Source organism: Perissodus microlepis, chromosome 10, assembly GCF_051167445.1.
Source record: "Perissodus microlepis isolate ML-2025 ecotype Zambia chromosome 10, ASM5116744v1, whole genome shotgun sequence".
In the NCBI taxonomy this organism is placed as follows: domain Eukaryota; kingdom Metazoa; phylum Chordata; class Actinopteri; order Cichliformes; family Cichlidae; genus Perissodus; species Perissodus microlepis.
This window is the reverse complement of record NC_140470.1, coordinates 19,743,137-19,760,592: the sequence shown is the minus strand read 5'-3', so window position 1 is coordinate 19,760,592 and position 17,456 is coordinate 19,743,137. Positions and strand designations below refer to the sequence as shown.

At 43.2% G+C, this 17,456-nt stretch overlaps 1 protein-coding gene across 3 annotated transcripts in view; it reads left to right on the top strand.

Moving 5' to 3' along the window:
* The window catches only part of LOC146379355 (transcription factor COE1-like), a 90,304-nt gene that overhangs the window by 3,547 nt on the left and 69,301 nt on the right, over positions 1–17,456 (top strand). For all 3 annotated transcript variants that reach the window (XM_084940566.1, XM_084940565.1, XM_084940564.1), the window contains exons 4-6: positions 416–471; positions 5,510–5,583; positions 9,690–9,758. In XM_084940566.1, coding sequence (XP_084796692.1) covers positions 416–471; positions 5,510–5,583; positions 9,690–9,758 — 199 coding nt within the window. The remainder of the gene's footprint in view (positions 1–415; positions 472–5,509; positions 5,584–9,689; positions 9,759–17,456) is intronic.

Sequence of the window (17,456 nt, the reverse complement as noted above, 5' to 3'; positions counted from 1 at the left end):
TGAGCAGCTGCTGGCTGATCTTTAATAAGCCTCTCACTTTCTTCACAACCCCTTTCTGCCTCGTTAAAAAGGAGCCACTGTGTGTCAAGTCGCAAGTGTGAGCGTTTAAACCAAAGAATGACTGTCTGCTCTCAGACTGTTCTCCACTGACTCATATTTCAGGCCTAAATAGGAAACATTAATAAAAGCTTTAAGAAGAAAGAATTTGCGAGTCAAAATTACGTTTGCCCCGCTCCTTTGTTTATTTATTGCGAGCTTATTGCTGTAAATGACGTTAATCTCGTTTCCTTGTTCCCGCTGCTGCCACTTTGCTAACCTAATTCCACATATTTTAAATGCCCTGCAACGTGCTGCACTGTGTGTTAAAATATGTGTAAAGTTTACAATATTTCTCCCTTCCTCTGGATCCCAACAGGCATCAGAACAGAGCAGGACTTTTATGTTCGACTCATAGACTCCATGACTAAACAGGTAAACACACACCCTAACACACTCTCAGAGCGGTCTGTCACCTCTCCTGTTACCTCTCTGATAAAGAGCTGCTCCACTGATCCTCTTGTTCTCCGCCGCCCTCCTCTATTTCACACAGAAATGAATGTTTATGCGTGTATGATTCAGTGGGTGGGTGTTTCCACAGTGTATGTGGGTGGGGGCACACACACACACATACACACATACGGCATGGCTCCAGGCGTTTTTGCCTGTGCTCCTCTCGCTGTGATTAGAGTGAGGAGGCAGCGAGCGGGTGTTGAGGAACAGGAGCGTAATTCTGCTGCTCGCAGTAGGAAGTGGAAAGATATAAGGGCACCTCTGGGATTTGGTCTGCTGCGTAGCAAGCATTCTGATCAGATCCAATTTTTCTGGTAATGCTCTTGTTTTTTTTTATGTGTACATTTATAAGAGGGAGAGCAAGAGAGAGAGAGGGAGGGAGACAGAGAGAGGAGCAGGTAGAGTTTGAGGAGAGAGGCGGGAAGCAGGGATGCATTTTCAGTTTGTGCGCTCCTGGTCCCGCAGGTAAAGTCAGGATGTAAACTGATTGTTTTTGTTCATGAAGAAAGTGCGAGTGAGAGTTATCTGCCTGGTGGAATTCAAAATGTGTGTGTGTGTGTGTGTGTGTGTGTGTGTGTGTTGTGAAAGCCAAGGTATGAGGAGCCAAGAAGCCCACCATGCACTGAATACTTACTAATGTGACTCCAGGCTCTGACAGTCTCACATTACTGCTGCCACGTTGCACCACATACTGTGTGTGTGTGTGTGTGTGTGTGTGTGTGTGTGTGTGCACGCTGGCAGGCCTAAGAGACCACACTGTTTCCTAATAACACTCTTTAGGTTCGGCTTGGTGGGGTGACAACCAGCTACACACACACACACACACACACGCATACACATAGTTGGTACTTTCTCCTGTAGAGTTTGAAAAAATTAAATACATGCACACTTTTTCATGCTGAAAAAATTAATGGCTTTTTAGAATTTCAATATTTGAAAAGGGGGGGGGGGGGGGGGGGAGGATGGAGGCAGGTGTGCTGCACCTGTGGTGCCTTCCTTGCACTGTGTGAGTGCTGCTCTGTGGCTGTGTGGATGGGGAAGGGGAGCAGGTGTTTAGTGCTGTATGTATACAGTAAATGTGCAAAGGTGCTTTGGAGAAGGTGTAAAGCATGCTCGCGTGTGTGTGTGTGTGTTATTCCCAGTAGTGGAGGAATGGAATTTTAACAGGTGGTCAAACCAAAACAGTCGCGAGGTTGGCTTAGCTGGTCAGTGATGTCATGGCCGCTGTTTCTCTAACCGCACACACAGGCATTTGTTCGCACCCACTGTTGTCTTGCCAGGCGGGGAAAAAAAGAAAAGAAGAAGAAGCCACACAGAAGACCAGAGGTTGCACTGGTGTCTCTCTTATTTCACTGGTTGTTAACAAGATGTGGCTTCATCCACCAAAATTGAAAACACACGACCCGAGCCCAGCATGCCCAAACACATTTTTTACAGGAACACACAAAATAAAGAGCTGCTGAGTTTGTAACCGTGATAGTGAAACAGGCTTTCTGTTTTATAACTTAGGAAATAATCATCAATATTTACATTTGTCATGATGCAAATGCTCGAAAATCCAGCCTTAATCTAGTCTCGTTAATCTCTCTTGGTGCCGTAGTAACATACCTTTCACACGTTTCACTGTTTAAAAGCCCAGAAACAGAAGACGATAAAAACAAGAAAGCAAGAGGGTCATTTCTCTAAGATTATTCAGAGTAAACCATAGAAACATAGATTTGTTTTAGTATGAATTTCTCAGTTTTAGTAGTTGATCAGCGGTGTAAAGTATTAATTTTAGTTTTATTTAAATATTCGACTCTGTAATTCAGAGTATGTGCGACACACTATAATGAGGCAAACGTCTTTTATTCTGTTTTTTTCCGCCCTTCTCACTGTGATTTAACAGCCAGTAAAGGAAAAGCCTACTCCAACATTTGGCATTTAAAAGCTGCTGCCTGTTTCTGTTCTATTTCTGTAAGTCTACCTGTTCTGTGTTTGTGCGCTGAGGGCCAGAACTGATTGTGTTAAACGGAGAAGGAGAGCACCTCCTAGTCTTCAGAAGCAGAGCGTGGAGCTCGTTGATCACAACTCTGTCCCGGAGAATAAAGCGTCTGTCACTGCGGCCCTGTCGGATCACTAGCTCGCTAGTCGACCTGACACTAACGCAGGAGGAAGTGTGTTCCCCTGCTTAACGGATCCTTGTTTACATGCCGCACATATCACGCCACTTCAAAGGTGGGGAACAGAGAAGCAAAGATGCTGTGTGAAAGGCCTGCTGAGGTGGAGAGAGGAAGGAGACAGAGGAGGGAAAAGCAGATGAAAGAGAGGAGCAGAGCAGGCAAAGTGACAGCAATGAAGAATCTGAGGCAAAAGTGGGCCGTGGTGGTAGAGGAAGGTACACACTAACACAAGAGGCTGTCACAGAGGGTGGATGACGTATCTTTGCATTGTCACTTTTTCCTCTTTGGAGCTCCAGAGGTCTCAAGCTGCCATGAGGGCAGACCAATTAGAAACTTTAGACCTTAGTTTCATACAGTTCTGCTGTAAATACTAATGTTTTGTTTGACCTTCCATAACGCAAGACCTCTCTCGAAAACCAAACTGGTTTAAAAAGAAAGATTGTTGGCACAGGGCGAGCAGCAATCAGTCAGAACTGGATGTCTTTTACAGTTACAAACTTTTACTTTTGCTGCATGACCCAGACTGTAGCTCATCTATGCTGTTGACCCGATCGCCTTAAATAAAGGAGGTGGGCTGTTATGTGGTGGTACGTATCACGGGCGACACGGCTGTTCTGTTTAGAAAGATCAATGCATTCACCCAGCCAAAGGTTTAATGGTTTACTTGTGTGTTTGCGTGTGGGCGTAAGAAAGACGAGAAAATAGCAAAGTGCAAAAAAAAAAAAAAAAAGTGAAGAGATGATGGTGATGCGCGCTCGGCGAGGTTAGGGAGCAAGCTCATTGCTTTCTCCTGGCCCACTCTTTTCCCATGGCGCGAGTAGCAGGACTAATCACAGACACAACTGTGGTTTATAAAACACGTTTCCTCTTCAGATTTGCTCTGTCAGAATTCTGTCCTTCTCTGCGTTTCCCCACACTTAGATTTGGCTTTCATTAAAGGGCAATCAGGGGGATTTTACGGTTCAAATGTTGATGAGTGAGTGATTCCAGAAAGAGTTTCAGATGTTGGGTGTCGGATCAACCTCAGTAGTGTGTTAATGGGAGCGTTTTTTTTTTCTTCTTTGTCTGAGGTCAGTTAAAATATTTACAATCTGAACAAACGCTTATTTTCTTTCCTGCGTATTTGAACTTGCGTCAGACGCTTTGACAGCTTTTGGTCAGATTGGCTTTTCTTGGAGAATGTCAGCTTAGCCTGGTGCAGATTCCTCCATGAGCTCATTTTTGTTTCATATTTTCACCCTGCGCTTGAATCGACTGTGGGTGCACATCCCTGGAATCCTGGACCACCGGGAGCTTTTCGGTCTCCAGGTTCACATATCGATAGATTTCCTGCAGGCGTGGGGAGGAGGGGTTCAAATGGAATATGCACATGCATGGAAAATTGTAACTGACAAGGGCCTCGGGCCCTGAAACACATGGGGGCTCCAATTCCAGAAAACACAGCTAGCTATTAGTATGAAATGCTTTAGGCTACAATACTGGGGCCCTCAGACAGTACAGCCTCTGTCACTGCTTTCCATTAAGTTTCACATAGTTGGTACAAATGAGAGGTTCAGCCTACACCCTTTGCTCATCTTGAGGCCCCAATAAGAAGCCACTGGGAGGTTCAGAGCCCCTCCACTGTGCCCCTGAATCCTGTTTTATGCAACCAGCAAACTGTGCCCCTGTTAATTTCACTTCACGGAGAATGAAAAGGAATCACAGGTGAAATAAAAGCACTGATTATTCTTCTTAGAGGGTTTGCATTTGAGTTTTGGGCCATGTGTAGTATATCTGACAGTCCATAAGCTTTAAAGCTACTTAGACATAACATAGTTATGCATTAACATGTGAATATACATGTCTCATTTTCCAAGTATGGCGGTGTCAGTGTGGCCTTGTTAAGTGGTCTTAAAATCAGCTTTATTCATTCATCATTGTTCACTTGATGGCAGCAGGCAGTCTAAACATGAGCCAGAGATGATTTTAAAGGGCAGAGAAACTTCCTGGCTGCTCATGAGGAAAGCGATCTTGTCACTCAGTCAGGCTCGCCGCAGTTTTCGGTACGACACATCAAACCAGCTTTTGCAGACCAAAGACTGACAGGGCGTGCGTATTGATTGATAGGTAGCTTAGTGATGTGTGACTTATGCCGGTTTATTCTGCTTCCATAGCAGCGCGGGAGTGTTGTGTAACAGAAGCAGGTGAAGCCTCGGCAGCAGAGGCAGAAAATGTGAGGACCATTCTCCGGAGCCGATGAGATGATGGTTGTTATTTTGAGGATTTTCTAAAACAATGAGTGTGAATCAGCTCCGTGTGTGCGTATGTGTGCATGTGTGTGTGTAAGGAGGGGTGTGAGACACAATGGGTGTGAGTGTATGTGAAGTAGAGGTGCTACTGATGAAGGATGCGTTCATGGAGGTGAAGTGGGACCTAACCTGTTATCTCAATAACACTTTGGCGCTATTCTAAGTGTACGTTGCAGTTACGTTACAGAAAAACTACAAGTCAAGGTGCAGCTTCATGCTCGTTATGATATAAATCTACTATTAAGCTAGTAATTTCCTCAAAGCTTTTTTTTTGAAAATGAAGATTTAAAGTTCCCACAAAAACAATTCACTGATCCCATTAACAAATCTCATCTGTCCAACTTCTGATGGTTGCTCTGTTGTTGTATTACATATCAGTTAAATCGATCTCTGTGAGCCACTCACACACCGTAAATAAAAACAGTAAGAGGCTTTGGTCTGCTGTGAAATGAACACGCTGGAGCCTGCGAGTTTAACTCTCCGCTTTCTTCTTCTCCTCTTTCTTTTCAGCCGATTGTTTACGAAGGCCAGGACAAGAACCCAGAGATGTGCAGAGTGCTACTGACACATGAGATCATGTGCAGGTGAGAACAGATGCATCACATCTCTCCTCTCCTCTCTCCTCCAGCATACTTTGCCTGTGAAGTTCTCACCAATCACCGCTATGTACATTTCTTATTTTGTCACCCTCATTAACCCCCCCCCGACACGCACATACGCACACACACCTGAAGCCCTATCTGTTGAGGAAGATGAGTTTTGGCTATCATAGTTGTTGCTTTAATTATAAGCTTAAGATGAATTTCTTTGGAAGTAGGTTGGGAGGAAAGTTCTATTTATAGGGGCGTTTTGCCGACCTATCCTATACAATAGGAAACGTGCGCGCGGGAACATGTGTAGTTTGTGTGCGCATGTGTCTCTGACGCCTGGTTAATTAGGACACAGAGAAACTCATTAGTCAATCTGAACCCTTCTGTTGTTTCATGGCTAACAAATGGGCCTTGCTCTTCAATCTGACTATAAAAAATAGGCAGGAACTCGCGCACACACACACACATAGATCCGTAGACACAAAGAAGTATGCTTGTGTATTCAGAGCCCTGCACAGCGCAGTTATAAAAATTCAGATTTAGCACATGAATTACGTTGTTCTTTTTCCTTGACCTTGTCACTGAAAAACTTTAACTGTACCAATATAAATTGGGGTTCATCTACATGCGCACGCAGGGACTAGTTGTGAAATCAGGCCCACTAATACTTCATCGTATAGCTTGGTGAATATTCCTCAGGCAGTTCAGCTGGAGAGGCTCATGATAGACCAATTGAAATTCGGATTTACAGTGAATATATAAATAAACAATTTGGCAACAGATTTTATTGTAAATTATTGCCGTTCATCAAGTGGAGGATAATTGCGGACCTGAATCAAATGTGCTTGCATAACCTGTACGGTATGACTCTCGTACAGTAGAAGGTGCTCGTTCTGTCCTGCAGGATTTTGTTTTAAATACTTCCTTTGGGGGAGCAACAGTGCAGAAAGTATGGCTTCTGCAGCGAGTGTAAACAGTCGCTTGTCTTCAACAGCCGCTGAGGTCAAAGTTACGGCTGTTGCCTCGTGTTCTCACATGCTGATTCTGCAGCGGGGGCTTTGCACACAACACAACACAACACGCACACACACACACACAAAGAGCTCAGGGCGTCCATTAATCAGTGTGGCTTATTGTCACGGCAGTGCTATTAGCCATATGCTCCCAGCCAATCTGCCACCACAAAGACCTGCGTTGCAAAATTGGCTGAAGCGCTGGCACGAATACGTGAGTGATTTCACTCTAGAATTGGACAATAGATGCTTCAATGAACGCGCTTAATACAAATGTTGGTCGTGCTCAGTGTATTTTAACATTTGCCCTCTTTCAAATCAAGAAGCTTTATGGCATTGTAGATATTTTATTTCACTCTGTCTGACAGAGCAGCCTCGGTGTAGCTGGTTGAAACTCTGTTTTTATTTTTAAGGTGAGTTTAATTTATTGTGGACATTTTAGCATAATAGTTTTCATTTCTTTGGAAACTCCAGGACATGAAATATACTTTTAGACAAAGTTCTGTGAATTTGGAAAATCCTTGGCTGCTCAGCTTCTGTGTAAGCAGAAGTTTATCTGTTATTATTTGTATCTTTTTTTTAACAGACATTTGAATGAAACATATCTCTCCAGGAACAGAATTATGGATTAGTGATTAGCCTGTCACTTATGTTTTTAAGTTATTATGTTTGCTAAACTAATCAAAATCTAAGGCTAATCTCTTGACTTTATTTATATCATATGATCACTGACATGTTAACATAGCTGCTAATCATTCTAGCTATTAAAATTAAAGTTAAACACCCATTATCTAATTAGCTTTGATTGACCAACAGTCAATATCCAAAGATTTTTCATTTACAGAGACAAAAAAACAAAGTTTGTAAGTTGTGAATTTATTTTGGCATTTTCCCTCTCAACACATGTAAATTGCAAGTAAGAGACATTGCATCGATTTTGGACTCATTGTTTCAGTGATTACAGCACAAAGATCAGGTGAAAATCATGTCTTATGTGTGTTTGGTGGGAGATGCATGTTAGAGCAGATGATTAGCTCACCAGCATCCACAGATATAGGTCCTGCATTACTCCCATCCCACCTCTTCCTTCTCCTTTCATAGCATAAAACACTCTTCTCCTTCCTCCACTTCCTCTTCTGTCCCTTAAGTTTCCTTCACATCTATTCCATCCCCTCTGTTTCCCACGGCATCACCCACCCTTCCCTCTACCTCTCCCTCATGTGGTTTAGCTTTCCTTTTTCACCCCCCACCCCGGTCCCTGATCTCCTGCTTGATTCCTCTCTCTAACCTCTCTCTGTTGCTGCGCTCTGCTCTCCAAAGTTACAGTGTAATGACCCAGTTCATAGAGCGGCAGAGAGCAAATGACAGCGAGAGCAGAAAGAGCGGCAGATAGCGGAGACAATGAGAAAGGTGTAACGTATCAGTCGCTTTCTTTCTACCTCTGCCATCTGTGACAGCGGGAAACCCGAGATGTCTCCCCTTCCTCTTCTTCCCACCCAGACCCCTCCTCTCCCCTCCCTCCCCTTCTCACCCTCTTCTTTTAGCTCTCCCTCCCACGCACACCCTCTCACTCTTTACCCCCCCTCCCCACCCATAGCCATCTTTATCCTCCGCCCTCCTGCTTACACCTTTATTCATAATTGATGCATGCAAGAAAGCCTTTTTGACACACTTGTAGTACACATGTGTGAATTTCGGTAACCATGTCAGGTGTTTTGTTTTTTTTTCTCTTACGTATGTGCGTGCATGCGTGTGCGTGCGTGTGCGTATACCACCCATGTGTTTTTGGAGCCTCGGGCTTCTTTTTTGTTTCCATCTCCACTTTACCTGATGGTTCATCAGTACAATTAGGATGGACTTTTCGCGCTCGATTTCCAGACGATTATGCTGTTGGTTATGTTGCCTTTGGAAAAAACTTGACTATAAGCATCTAAATGATCTCAGCTTGTTAATTACGTACTCATGAAAACATTTTCTTGCAACACATGTGGAGGGGATTTTAACTAATTAACCTTTCATAACCCCAACAGTATCATATTGACACCAGGAGAGGTTATTATTCTGAGACTTTACAAAACCCCATAGTTACAATCATATTATGCAGTCACCTTCATGGGCTATGAAAATAGGTGTAATGCCCCATTACAGTCTAGTCTCATAGGAAAAAGTGTTGTGGCTATCCACAGCACAAAGCATGGTGTTTTACAATAAACGCTGTAAAATTGTGACCTAGCATGTAATGTTAGTATATGCGTGTGTAATGTAGGGGCAGGACTCCTGGCAATCTTGCAAAATGGAAAATGGAGCTTTGCAACATCTGGTTAAGGTTGTTAAAAGATCAGTTTTAAGCCAAAACACGATCTTGGTGCCTGGAGCTCTGGAACTTATCTTTATATTATTTTGCTATTCAGCTAAATTACTACCTGTGTAGTTCTTATAATGTGCTGTGCAAAATTAAACCATCTATTTGAGCCCAATCCTAAAAACCTGAATGTTTGAGAGGTTGTTGGGATTCGGATGAAACTACTATCTTAATAGTTGATTGTTTGAGCCAGATGGGCAAACTGTGGTTAAGGGTGCACCTTATACTGGGAACACTGGTAATGAATATCAACCAGCTCAGCAGTAAAAAGTGGAGAAAATGGAAAAAAGAAATGCTAGGCAGTGACCACAGCAACAAATTACCCACTAGTGAGACAAACCACGACCAACAATAAATCCGGCAGTGTCTTTTTTAATGTATTTGTTAAAGCAGCGATCCCACAGTGTATTTCCTTCAGATCCTGCTATACAGTCACTTTCCTTGTCTTGCAGGTCTATTTTTATCCTTGCTTTCAGGGCAGATTTCTCTGAAAGACTTTCAGTAAAATTCACTATGGCCTGTTTTCGACAGATTGGGACAAATTCTGCAGATGTTGTAATAAATTTGTTTTATCAGTGCAGACGAAAGGCACTTTCGTCTGCACTGCAACACTCCCACTTAAACCTCTAATCTGGAAATTCCATAAAATGTACCCTATGCCCAAATTTCCCCCCCACTTTGCCCTGTGTCTTCTTCCCTGACGGTCTTCTTTTCTCTTCCCGTAGTCGGTGCTGTGACAAGAAGAGCTGTGGAAACCGTAATGAGACACCCTCAGACCCTGTTATCATCGACAGGTACTGTCTCTCACTTTGCCTCTTCTCTCTCTCTCCTTACGCACACACTTGCGCACACCCACAGACACACAGTGGACGAGGGTTTGTGCGCTGACCCGTTTGAACGGCGCGGTGGGACAGGATGTTTGTGTGTTTGGATGAGCTGCTGTCACTCCTCGATAGAATCAGCGGCCTCAGATGCACGGGAAGCATTTGAGAAACCAATTTTGCTTTTATAAGTCAAACAGCAGGACTCATGAGTGGGTGGTGACAGTGTGGAATTACACTTGCAGACACACACACACACAGGTTTTATCTGCATGTACATGCGCACTCTAGTAACGTAATCATCGATCTTTGCAGAGGGGACACAAATACACATCAGCTGCTCCGTTACATCCCAAAGGCGCACTTTCAGACTTGAGTGCTCAGATGAATGTGTGTTTCCTCTACGTCACGCAAAACACAAAGCAGCTCACTAGCAGGAGTCGTCTGTTGTTTTCCTGCCGCTCGTCTCTGTCTGTCTGTCGCTCTCTTTCTTCCCTTCTGTCTGTCACAGGAGAAGATTGAAGTTATCCCTCCCTTAACATCCACCCCACCCCTCTTTCTGTCTCTCCTGCAGCAGCGCAGAAAAATGGGTCATGAGCGAAGAAGAACAAAAAAAAAGTGACAGAGAAAAACTGAAATGAGATCCAACCTCATTTTAATCTGATTTCTCCTTGGCAGTTGTTTTAACCCTCTGCGAGCAGTTCTGTCGGTCTGTCTGCATGTGTTTGAGTAATTCACAGGAAGAGGAGTGAAATATTCTACTCCCTGTCACCACATTGTTACACAACTTAAATCACTGTACAAAATATCATATTCCTGCAGATTTGTACCAAGTGTTTCTTTTTTTTCCTTCTTCACCATGACCAGATGTTTAAGTTTCAGTTTGTGAAAGATTTTTGGCAACTATAATATAAGCTGATCATCTGCAACATTAAAAGCACTGACAGATGAGGTAAATACCTCAGATCTTCTTGTTACAGTGCAGTGGGTGCTGGCATTCATGTGGATATTACTTTCACAGCATCTAGACACTGTTGCAGTCCAAGCACACTCCCTGAGGCACTAGTACTCTTGCAAAGACTTCTCTGGAATGGCTCAAGAAACACGACAAAGAGTTCGGGGTTTTGACCCTGCCTCGGGATATCCAGATCTCCAGATTCCAGTCCAATCAAGCATACTGCATGTAAGATGTGCTAGACCAAGTGAGATATAAGGAGATAACACTCCACAACTTACAGGACCCAGACGATCCACTGACAGTGTTCCCATGCCCTCGCCCTAAGCATACCCCCATTGTGTGGCGTGAGGAACCACACAATTGAAACTGAGGTTTAAATATTGTGGCTTATGAGCGTCTGATGAACAGTAATCACACCATAGACTCTCAGCTTTGTATCCACAGACTGTCCTTCAGTGCTTCTTCACTAAAGGTTCATAAAGACAAACATCAGTGTGATCAGCGCCGCAAACAGAGGTCATAAAGGTTATTACAGGGATAATTTGGCATGAATGAGATTCTTTATTCTCGCCACTTTGGAGGGGATGTACAAGGTTTCGCTCTATACGGTGCAAAACTCCTCTTTCCTCTTTTTCTTTGTGTTTGGAGAAATCTTATTAAGTGCACAAACGTGTGCGTGTGTCATACGCTATACGTACGGTGTGTTCGTGAAGGACATTATAGGTATTGCCGCACCACCGCCCAATTCTCCTGTTTTGTCGGCTATCTCAAACGTCTCAGCTTACAGCCTTTTATATATTTGCCTAGAAAGTGTGTATGTAATCTGCGTGTGTGGATTCATGGCCAAGGCTTGGGTTTGGCCCCTAAAAGAATAGCTGATATATTAGACACAAACTGACAAAGTAATAGCTGCATAATCATAATATGTGTGTCACTGTTTGTTACATTGATGCTTGATGACTATTGAAGTGTGTGTGTGTGTGTGTGCGCGCACACACAGGGGTGTGCGTCTCATTTTCCACGGCAGGAGGAGAAAAACAGAGGGAATTGTGGGAGATGTCAGGGAACTTGGTCAAGATGGAATGTCAAGGTTACCGTGGATACCGTGGGATACTTCCTGTTGCCCCCTCCACTTTGCAGTGGTTCACAGCCTCTTCGTGTAACATCTGGAGCTCTGCTGTTTGACGCAAACATGTGGAGAGAGAATGAGGCAAAGTCAAAATAACAGCTTAAAGTGTCATTGATTGTAAACAGAAGTAGAGCTCGAATTAACTCACCCACTCAAAAGAAATATTCAAAATGTAACTTTAATAGTTATTTTAAACAGTTACAATGAAAACATTAAGGGCTTAGCAGATATATCCCCCTGCATCTGTGGTTATACATACTCAAGTGTATGCTGCATTTAGCTATAATAGTTACAAAGGTACAATCCGGATTGGTTGACAATTTGGCTTGAACTGAAAGGTAATGCCAATGTTTACCTATGAAGAAGAAATGAAACAAAAAACGTCGTCTTCGCTACAAAGATGTCTGTGATAAATTCCTTCTTTTCAACAGCGCAACTAAAAGACCAAAAACAGCACAAACATAAACAAGAGTATCCCACATTCTTGTCTGTGATCTGTTTTTTTTTACACTGCCCTCTGGTGATAGTATGAAGCTACAACATGCAGATGTGCATGTGCTAAGCTCCGCATTGGACTTATAGTTATGTGAAAATGTGGGATGATGGACGCTAATGCACTTAACTGACCGTCAGCAGATGTGAGCGCCTCTATAAAAGAAGAAGTTTTGGCAGTTTGGTGGTCTGGGGCGTTTATTCATGGCTTGGGTTTGCAAAGTTGCTGTTGAACAAACCACAAAACCTCTGTAACAATGTCCTTTGGACATATGAGACCAAATTGGAGATGCTTGGTCGTAATGCACAGCACTAAGACTCAAATGTGAGGCCAAGTGTCTGACAGCTAAAGCTTTGCTGAAAATGGATCATGCAACAGGACAATGATCTCAAACAGAGCAAAAAATCTACAGCAGAATGGCTGAAAAAGAAAAGAATGAAGGTGTTGCAATGGTCAAGTCAAAGTCCAAACCTCCACCTGACTGAAATACTGTGGTGGGACCTTAAGCGAGCTGTGCAAAAACCTCAGTGAACTGAAGCGATGCTGTAAGGAAGAGTGGGCTGATTTTCCTCCACAATAAAGTCCTTCACAATGCAAAAGGCTGACAAAGTCATACAGACATACAACAATTTAGTTTTTCAAAGGAATACATAGAGTCCTGTAGAAACTTTCTTTTCCACGTAAATGTATGGACCACCAGTCCACTACTTTGCCAGGCACTTTAAGTAAGTGTGCTATTAAAACAGCTTGAAAACTTGCTCACTAGCGTTAGAAGCCTGTGATGAGCTAATCAGCATCATCAGAGTCAGTGCGACGTGTGTCTTGGCCCCTTTGCTTGACATCATGGGAAAACCAAAGGAAACTGCCCCGACACTGGAAAAAAATTGTGACGTTCCAGAAGCCGTGTTCATCCTCGTGAGCAATTTCCTGAAAGATACCATGTTCATCTGTACAAACAATAGTATGTAAGTATAAATACCATGGGATCGGGCAACAGTCGTAATACTTAGGAAGGAGATGCATTCTGTTTCCGTGAAACTAATGTGTGAACAGTGCAAACGAATCCCAGAACAACAGCAAAGGCTTTTGTGGAGATGCTGGAGGAAAGAAGAGCATCTGCACTCACATTAAAACGAGCCCCATATCAGCATAAAATTGGAAAGAAAGCTCTCAGAAAGAAAAGAAACCACTGCCCTAAGACCTGGATACTGTTGCATGGTATAAATGCTGCCCAACGCTTCTGCAGGGATGGTTTCAGCCAAGTGAAACTGATATTACATTATAGCATATACAGTGCACAGTAGAGAGAAAAGGCTCCAAAATGTTGCTACAGCCAAGTCTGCAGTGGGTTACTGGCAGATGAAGAGATATGCATAAGCACACTTATCTACATACCATTTAAACGTTACATCGACATGTGAACAGAGTTAAGGCTCACGCTCATTTAAACACATTACTCATGCTTTAACAAATTCAAACATTTGTGTGTGCGAACCATTAAAGAGAGTGACTGACAGCTCATTGCGTGTCTCTCAGTCCTTGTGCGCACATGTGTGTGACTGACAGCTAGCCCATCGTACCATGTACGTATGAGTGTATCTGTGAGTGTGTGTGTGTGGCCCAGTTAATCCTTGTTATAGCACACTGAGCATCCCACTGCCTCTCAGGGTTAATATAGGGTTAACGACATGCAACGCTATCCTATCATACGCCTGCTTGACTCCTAAAGAGCCACAACCACTCTCCTCTTCTGGGTGTGTGTGTCTATGTGTGTGTGACTGCCATTCAGTTACTACTTGCAACTCTTACTGTCTTTTTTTTTAATCACTCAGCATCCTCATCATCCCCCTTTCTCTTACTTTCCTCCATCACTTCCACTTCCCCCTTTCTCACTTCCTCCTTTTCCTCCCTTTTTTCCGTGCCTCTGCTTCACCTCACCCTCTCTCTCCACACCCCTCTGCTTTGCTCCCTCTCCCAACCTCCTTTTTTCTTTCTTTCACTCTGTTTTCGTCTCCGTGGCCCTGAGGGGTTACCTACCTCACTGCTCAGCTTTGTGCCTGTTTAGACTGCTACAATTGGCTTAATAGGCTCAGACTGTGCGTGTGTGAGCAGTTTGAGGGGGTTATAGTCTCAGGTGGTGTGTGTTCAGGGCTTAGACGAGTGTTGCGGCGCGAGGAAGACAGTTTGAGTGTGTGTTTTTCTGTGTGTAGGGGTGCTACGGATACCAGTGTGTGTGAATGTGTGTGTGTGTCCTCTCAAAGTCTAAAGGGGCCCACATAAGCCTCGGGGTTTAAGGGGTTCCCTATGTGTGTGTGTGTGTGTGTGTGTGTGTGTGTGTAATCTATAGGGTTAAGAGGGGTCAGAGCTTGAGCAAGAGATGATGGGAAAGAGGAAGGGATGGAGGGATGACAGAAAGAGGAGGTGAAGATGATAAGATGGCATTTAGAGGGAGCAGAAGGAAGAAAGGAGGAGTAAGAGGAGGGGGAGGAGAGTGGGAGCTTGTCTAGGCAGACAGAAGAGAGAAAGGAGGAGGAGCAGAGCCAGGTTTGTTTCAGGGGGATAAGAGCCTCAGTCTGGGGAGTCCTGTCAATCAAAGAGCACAGGGTGGGTGAGGAGGGGGCGCTGTCAATCAGATAGAAGAGGAGAGAGGAGGAGGCGGAGGAGGAGGAGGAGGGAGGGCGGATGGAGGGGTGAGGTGAAGAAAGGCGACAGAAAGTGAGAGGGATCTTCTAAACGATCTCTTCATCTTTTCCGCCTTTGTCTTCCTCACTATCGCTCTCTCCCTCTCACTCTCACTTGTCCTAGTTACCAAAATATCTCTGCCAACCTGGTATGTCACTGTTCGCTCAACTGTCACTGTCTGACATGTAGCCTACACACACACACACACACACACACACACACACACACACACACACACACACACACACACACACACACACACACACACACACACACACACATCTAAAATAGACTGTGAGAGAATATGCCTCCTCCTTTCTTGACCCGTCCTCATCGCTCTTTTCCGTCTTTGCCCTGCTTTTCTTCAGATCTTCATCCTCTCAAATTCTAATTTGCTTTGCTTGGCATCAGCATAATTAGGTACAGGTACAATAATGAACTGTACAATATAAGAAAATTGCATTAACAGCACATTGGATTTCTTTTTTTTTTAAATTGAAGAGGCAGCTGAAAATCACAGATGCTATTTTTAAGGCATAATCCAAAAATTAAAGGTTTCAGTGTCAGCTATTGATTTTTTTTCCTGGAAAAACGCCAATGCTTGGTTGTATATATACTGAATAAGACACAAATGACTAAAGAAACTTTATATATAAGCCAACATGACAGTGCAGTATCATGGTTTTACACTGTCGATGGTGAAGAAGACATTCAAAGTGGTGGTTTTTCACTTCTTCTAGTTCTTCTGTTTCTCTGAGATAAATCCCGAGAGTTGTTTTGGTCTGACAGAGTTAAATTTCTTTGATTTTACTTTCATCTTGTTGTAAGAATTTGCTGGTTTTTTTGTATCTTTACGAAAGATGTAGTGTTGTCTCATTTTTTGGGGGGAGAAGTGGCATCATTTGGCTTTGGGTTGCCAGGTTTGTCTACTTCCGTCAGTTTCACTGGCTCGGTTATGGTTACTTAATTTGAATTTTCTTAATTTCCTATTTATTTATTTATTTTTTATTGTCACTGCCATTAGAAATGGTCAGTTCAGTAAACACGCTTCCATGAAGTTAACCTTTTTGGTGCCATAAGTCCTGTGAGATGTTCTCTTTGTGACATTATTTACCGATACAGATTGCATCAACAAATATAGTCATTTTTAGGTGGTTATAAAGTTTATTGCACTTTTTTTGGAGGATAATGTAAATGAATTTAAGCAGATAAACTTCTTCATCATTTATTCTCAGAGTTTCCGTGAGTGTGGAGGATGACATTGAAGTTCTTTGGCTGGTTTGTGAAGATGTCTCGCACTTCATAAACACACACTTATTTAATTATTTGAGGCTGATTCTTTCTTTTCAGCTCACACTCTCAAGGTGCAGTATCACTTCCTGTGTTAAAGGTCATCGGTGCTGGGAATTATTCATACTATTGACATAATGCCACTGTTCGCTTCTCTCTCTCTGTCTGTGTTTGTGTGTGTGTGTGTTTAACAGTGTATAAGAGAGGGAGAAAGAGGCAGAGAGGACTATGTTTTATTCATTTCTCTCATTTAGCCTCTCAGTCTGCACCTGTCCCAGCATTTAGAAGCTCGGCATTCACATTACTTGCTGATTTAGTTTGACTGCTTGTTTTAATGGACACACACACACACATGCATGCACGCACACAGACACACACACACACATTTTCATTTCCTCTAACTGTCTAAACTAACGCAGAGGAGCTTGTTTAGGTTCAGAGATGGAGATATGTGTTGTTGTCTTTATCTATCTACTTTTTCTTCTTCTTTTCATTTTTTCCCCCGAACATTTTCCTTTGTATTGTCTGTAAATTGGAATAATTCTAATTCCAACTTCTTTTTAAGAGCCAAGTTTCTCCATCAGGCTTGTGTGTGTGAATGGGTGGATGACTGGAAGTGTAAAGCGCTTTGGGGTCCTTAGGGACTAGTAAAGCGCTATACAAATACAGGCCATTTACCATTTCTGTATCATTTGAATCGGGCGTGGAGTATCAGGAAGAAAACTGCCAAAGGGCAAAACTGAAGAGAGTCCACACAGATGTGTAATATGTACCCACACACACACACACACATACACCTTTTTCCTTTTTCTTTTCTCCCCATTTCCTCCTTTTTCACCTCTCTCATCCTCCCCTTCCTGTCTCCCGGTACTCCCCACCCCCCACCCCAGTGCACATAACCACCCTTAGGCAGGGATCACGTTACCCTAAAAGCTACAAACACGACACGAGGGTCTCAAAGATTTTCCCATCTGTTCCTTTCAAAGCCGTTGTGATGCCTCGATTACTTTAGGTGTCTGCTTGTTGTCAAAAACTACAACTGTTTTCAGCAGCGGGTGAGTGGTGCACTGGATTTTTTTTTTGTCCAGTAATAAATATTTGACTACTAAACTGCACAAT